At 32.4% G+C, this 6,000-nt stretch overlaps 1 protein-coding gene across 8 annotated transcripts in view; it reads left to right on the top strand.

Moving 5' to 3' along the window:
- The window catches only part of NAALADL2 (N-acetylated alpha-linked acidic dipeptidase like 2), a 1,348,438-nt gene that overhangs the window by 1,180,711 nt on the left and 161,727 nt on the right, over nucleotides 1–6,000 (top strand). For 7 of the 8 annotated variants that reach the window (XM_032258245.1, XM_032258244.1, XM_032258247.1 and 4 more), the window contains one exon: nucleotides 3,384–3,479. The exons of the other annotated variant lie outside the window; for it this stretch is intronic. In XM_032258245.1, coding sequence (XP_032114136.1) covers nucleotides 3,384–3,479 — 96 coding nt within the window. The remainder of the gene's footprint in view (nucleotides 1–3,383; nucleotides 3,480–6,000) is intronic. 8 annotated transcript variants of the gene reach the window in all.

Genomic DNA, 6,000 nt, shown 5'->3' with positions numbered 1-6,000 from the left:
TATATATATATATATAAACATTTAACTTAATGAAATATTTAGAGAAGTGTTCAAATATGCAGATTAAAAATTTTTTTAATCTATTTATTCTATCAAACAAGAATGGAATATAACAATTTGATGTGTCTCAAGGGTCTCCTAGATCAGCAGAAATGATAAACTCTAAACAGGGATCAGGATAAGAGATAATGGTTTGGGTGCTATGAATCTGAAGTTGATAGGTCAAACTAAAAAAGCAGGTAAATCCACCTACAGAGCCTGTGAAAATTTCAAATATTAATTATTAGATGAAAATGAATGCAGCAAATTGTTCGTGGCAAACTTTTCATTAAAGTAGATTCAAAATTATCTCTATTTGAAAAAATAAACATAACTAAATGCAAACTGCTTACTATTTCTCATAGGACCATGATTTCCTTTCGTTCAGTATTCTACCATAATCAGACACCTTCTGTATGATATCCTTGACAAGCCTTTGTTGCTTATAGTACTGCATTAGTCTGTTCTCACGCTGCTGTGAAGACATGCCCCAGACTGGGTAATTTATACATGAAAAACGTTTAATTGACTCACAGTTCTGCATGGCTTGGGAAGCTCCAGCAAACTTATAATCATGGCAGAAGGGAAAGTGATCATGTCCTTCTTCACATGGCAGCAAGGAGACAAATTTTGAGTGCCCAGTGCAGGAGCAAGCCCCTTATAAAACCATCAGATCTCATGAGAGCTAACTCACTATCATGAGAACAGGATGGGGGAAACTGCCCCCATGATTCAATTATCTCCACCTGGTTGGGCCCACAATATGTGGAGATTATGGGAGCTAAAATTCAAGATCAGACTTGGGTGGGGACACAGCCAAACCATATCGGTTACCATCATTCCTACTCTGCCGCACCATCATTATGATATTTATTTATCTATGATATTTATTTATTTATTTATTTATTTATTTATTTTTGAGACAGAGTCTATTTCTGTCACCCAGGCTGGAGTGCAGTGGCACGATCTTGGCTCACTGCAACCTCTATCTCCCATGTTCAAGTGATTCTCCTGCCTCAGCCCTCCTGAGTAGCTGGGACTACAGGCGTATGCCACCACACCTGATTAATTTTTTTTTTTTTGGTGTTTTTGTATATTAATAGAGACAGGGTTTCACCATGTTGTCCAGGATGGTCTTGATCTCCTGACTTCGTGATCCGCCCGCCTATGATATTTATTTTTTAGCAACACTAAAATTTCATTAACATAATGTCTCCTATGTGACAGGCATTGGACTGTTTACATCACCACACTGAAGAAAATGCTATTATCCAAATTTCTTAGATAAGGTAACTATTCCTTTAAAGAGAAAAATACTTCAGGTTGTTTAATAGTAAAACTAAAATTTTAACCTATGTCTATGTTGACTGCTTAAAACATCTCCCTGTAAATCCTTATTGACAACCAAAATTAAGTTTGGTAGGCCTTTGTATTAAGAGAGAATACTACCTTGACAGAGTGCATTAGTTTGTTAGATATTCTGTAACAAAGCACCACAAACTGAGCCACTTAACAACAAGGAGGTTGCTTTATTTGTTCATTGTCTCACTTTTCCAAGTTTTGTCAGAGTGGGTTCCTTCTAAGGGCTGTCAGAGAGAATCTATCCCACGTCTCTTGCCTAGATTCTGGTGTTTTGCTCTCAGTCTTTGGTGTTTCTTGGCTTGCAGACACAAGACCTGGATTTCTGACTTTAGGTTCCCATGGGTGTTCTCCCTGTGTGCATGTCTCTCACCCCTTTTTGAAAGGACACCAGTCATATTAGTTTAGAGACCCATGCTACTCCAGTGTGATCTTATTGTAACTTAACTAGTTATATCTGCAATGACATATTTCTGAATAAGGTCACATTCTGAAGTACTGGGGGTTAGAATTTTAAACATATTTTTGAAGTCCTAAGCCCCAGTACTTAATTATGATATGTATTTTTGACAATAATCTAACAAATTTTTTGAAGGAGACAATTCAACTTGTGACACTGAGTCTCATCACGTCCTCAAAATGGGGAAATTAAGAAAGGACATTTATGAGATTTTTAAGTCCAATTTTTATGCATTTTTTCAGTGAGTCATACAAAGTGAAATACTGGTTGGAACTAGGCAGAGTTTCTAACAAATTAGTTTTAGATTGGTGGGCAAAATGAGGAAAGAAACACAAAACATGTTGTGACAAAAAAGTCTTAATACGTACGCCACTTGGTTGATTCATAGTCACCTTGTCACAGAATGATTTCATATATAGGGAAATGGAATGACATTGGTTTCCAACTTTATCTGTATAACTTCAAGGCCTGTAAACTACATCATTTTATCTTTCTCTTTCATTATTGATATATCCCTAAGTACTCTGTAATGCTGTTGGATTGCTATAATAAATGGCTCTAAAAAATTCAGTATAAACTTGTTGGCTGACTGCAATCATTGTTGGCATACATTGGGTTAAATGTGTCTTATTTGTGTAACTCTTCAGAAAATTGTCTAGCTATTTATCTACATACCCATTTATCTATCATCTATTTATTCTATCTATCATCTATCATCTGTCTCTGTCATCTATCTATCCATTTGTACACATATATTGTATCCCAAGCTCTACATAAATAACTTGTTTTCTTTAGGTTTTCAAAAAAAAAAGAGAGCTATATTTATATTGTAAGCCATAATCATTTCATATCATGATGATATGAAATTGGTAACTCCAACAATATCATTTTGGATAGTAACATTATTTGCATCCCATATCTTCTTTCATTCTGAAACTTGGCTTCATTTGAAAGTACAATATGAATTAAAGTGTCTCTGATACATTTGAACCATGTGAACACTAAAGTTGTTACAATGTATCAACTTTATTGGCAACATAGGAAGCCATGTGGCAGTTCTACCAAAAATATATATTACTATTGTTTAGAAGTTAGTTTGACAGTATCTAAAATATCATGCTCTCTCTGTCTTGGCATTTCTCAGTAATCATGTTTATCAAAACATTCCATTCCTCCAGCTTGTAAAACATACAGTATATAAAGTAGAGAAGGGATTTCAGAAACGGGTTTTTATGGTCAAGATGTCTACAGATAAGTCTGCATTTGAAAAAAAAATACATGTCAATTTTTTTGTAAGAAAACTTTTTTTGGTAAATACATGTAATGTTAAGAGTTATAGAATTCTACTCATTTTAATTTATAAATATTACGTGAAGTGTAATTAGATCAGGAGAATGAAATCCAGCAATCAACAGAAACCTTAAGGCAATTTAGAATCCTTTTTAATCTTTAAAGAAAATCCAATAAACAGTTGAGAAAAAAATTGTTTAAGAGTTTTAAATGTTTTTTTCTGGATTTGCCACAGGGTCCAAGTTTTCTCTCTGAGGCCTTTTTTTCTACACAATCAACAACAGTTGAAGAAATGGATCCGTTTTTCAACCTTCATGAAACCATTACTAAGGTAGGGGAGAAGTGCATTCATAAATAGGTGGGGAATATTTGTTCTTTTTTATTGGTAGATGGAGCAAAGGAACATAACCAATCAAGAAAAATCCATATATTTTTATTTCTAGAATATATGAGAAAGGGTTTTAGAATATTCTATTATTTTACTAAGGAATAAATAAACAATTTGTTCAAGGTCATGCAGACACATAACTGATCATTTGTATTGCAAATCAATTTTTAATAAAACAATGAGTTATTTTTCTTAATCTGAAAATAGAGTTGTATAACAGCCTCAAATATACCTCTTCACTTTAGATTATAGAAAATACAAAATGGACCTTTGAACTTTTCTGTTTTCAGTAGTTTGTTTAAATAGTTACAATACTTGTTCCTGGTGCTTTTTAGTTGCAGGAAAAAAGCCTGCCTTTTAAAATGAGAAAGACTGCATTTATAATAAGAGAGGCTTTTACAGTATGAGAATCATACATATATTTTTAACATACAGATGTCCCCCAACTTGTAATGGTTCAACTTTCTATTTTTTGACTTTGTGGTTGTTCAAAAGCACTATGCATTTAGTAGGAATCCTAGATCAAGCACCCATACAACCATTTTGTTCTTCACTTTCAGAGCAGTATTCAACACATTATGTGAGATGTTCAAGACTTTTTTTATCAGATAGGCTTTGTGTTAGATTTTGTCCAATTGTAGGCTAATATAAGTGTCTGAACACACTTAAAATAGGCTGGGCTGAGATATGATGTACAGTATGTTAGCTGTATTAAATTCATTTTCAAAATGTATATTCAACTTATCATGGACCTAACCCCATCATATGTTGTGAAATGTCTGTATTTTTATAGTGGTAAGTTAATTGTATGTAGAAAATTAAGTTTTACAGTATGGAACAAATAAATTTAACGTTCCTAGCATCACATGGCATTGTATGGATTTTTACATTTACTAAATATATATTTAACCTATTTTCACCTGCCTTTTGGGGACAGACTTTGTAAAGAATATTGGCATTTTAGTACCATTAAAATTATCCATATATATGTATATACACACACATATATATGTATAAACACATGTATATATGTGTGCATATATATATACACACACATAAACATGTAGAGAATAACTCTAAATGCCCTAACCAAATCACTATGAGATCTATTCATTTAACAACATTGCACTCCTACCTCATAAATTTATACAAATAATAATATAAACGTTTTTCTATAAAATAGGCTTTGTGTTATATATTGTCCAATTGTAGGCTAATATAAGTATGTGAGCACATTTATGACAGACTGGGCTAAGATATGATAGTAGGTTACCTATATTAGATCATTTTTAAATATTAGTGAAATTTTACCAAGCTGTTTTTTTCTTTTATAAAGAGGAAATATAGTAAAGCGAACTGAGTGAATGTCAATAGAATGAGCTCGGAATAGAAAGATGGGAGCCTGTGTCTGTCTTTGACACTGAAGAGATGTGTGAATTCATTTTTTTCCAAACCTTTAAAATAAGAGGAGATTGAATTACATTTTACTTAAAATTATTCTAAGCTCAAAGTATCTAAATCTTAGCTATACGTTTATTATGTTTGGTGAAATCATCCAACACGAAGCCTATCCCAGTTCCTTTATTTAGTTTTTACTATCTCCCTCCCTTGATCATCCTCTTTTTTTTTTTTTTTGAATGTAACAGAATAGAAGTGGCCCCCTAACACTTCCTTAGTATTCAAAATCATAGCTGTATTTTTAATACTTGGAGATTTTACACACACACACACGTAAACATGCATTAATGAATATATAGTTTAGTGAATTCATATGCATTCATAAACATATGGTATATTTATAATACTTAGAGATTTTATATATATATATATATATATATAAAACACAGACACACACATAAACTTTCATGAATGGACATATATTTTTATGAATTCGTATACATTCCTGTACCTATATATGAATATATATATTTAAATGAATTCATATAGAATGAATTCATATATATATTTGTTCACATATTCTAGATTTTCAGAGTCTATGTTTATTTATTCATTTTTAAGCAAAGCATTACAGAATTTTAGGGCAATGAAATAGTTATTTTTTCTCCATTTTGTTCTGCTTTTATGGCAATCAGTAAAATCATGGATTTTTGTGGAAGGGATAATTTGAGCCAATGTTTACATGAGACATAAAATGAAATGATGGTGTCTAGCATGTGAAATCCTTAGCCAGAGAAAACGCTAGGCTTTTCAACTCAGAGGTTAAAACATATACTGATAACCGATGTCTGAGATCTTGGCCACTCTTAAGGATTTCAACTCCTGAGAACATGTTAGGAAGCAGGAATTGGTCAGGAAGGGAGTACAGGGGCACAGAACACATCTCAAACATATACAATTCTTGTGTTTTAATTAGTGTGAAACAGACAGAAAATTAGAGACCGCTAGAGAAAACATAACAAATTTGTTCACAGATATTGGTACGTATTTCACATGTGTTTTCAAA

Source organism: Sapajus apella, unplaced genomic scaffold, assembly GCF_009761245.1.
Source record: "Sapajus apella isolate SASKATOON/1434 unplaced genomic scaffold, GSC_monkey_1.0 scaffold101, whole genome shotgun sequence".
Taxonomy (NCBI): domain Eukaryota; kingdom Metazoa; phylum Chordata; class Mammalia; order Primates; family Cebidae; genus Sapajus; species Sapajus apella.
This window is presented reverse-complemented; position numbering and strand designations above follow the sequence as displayed.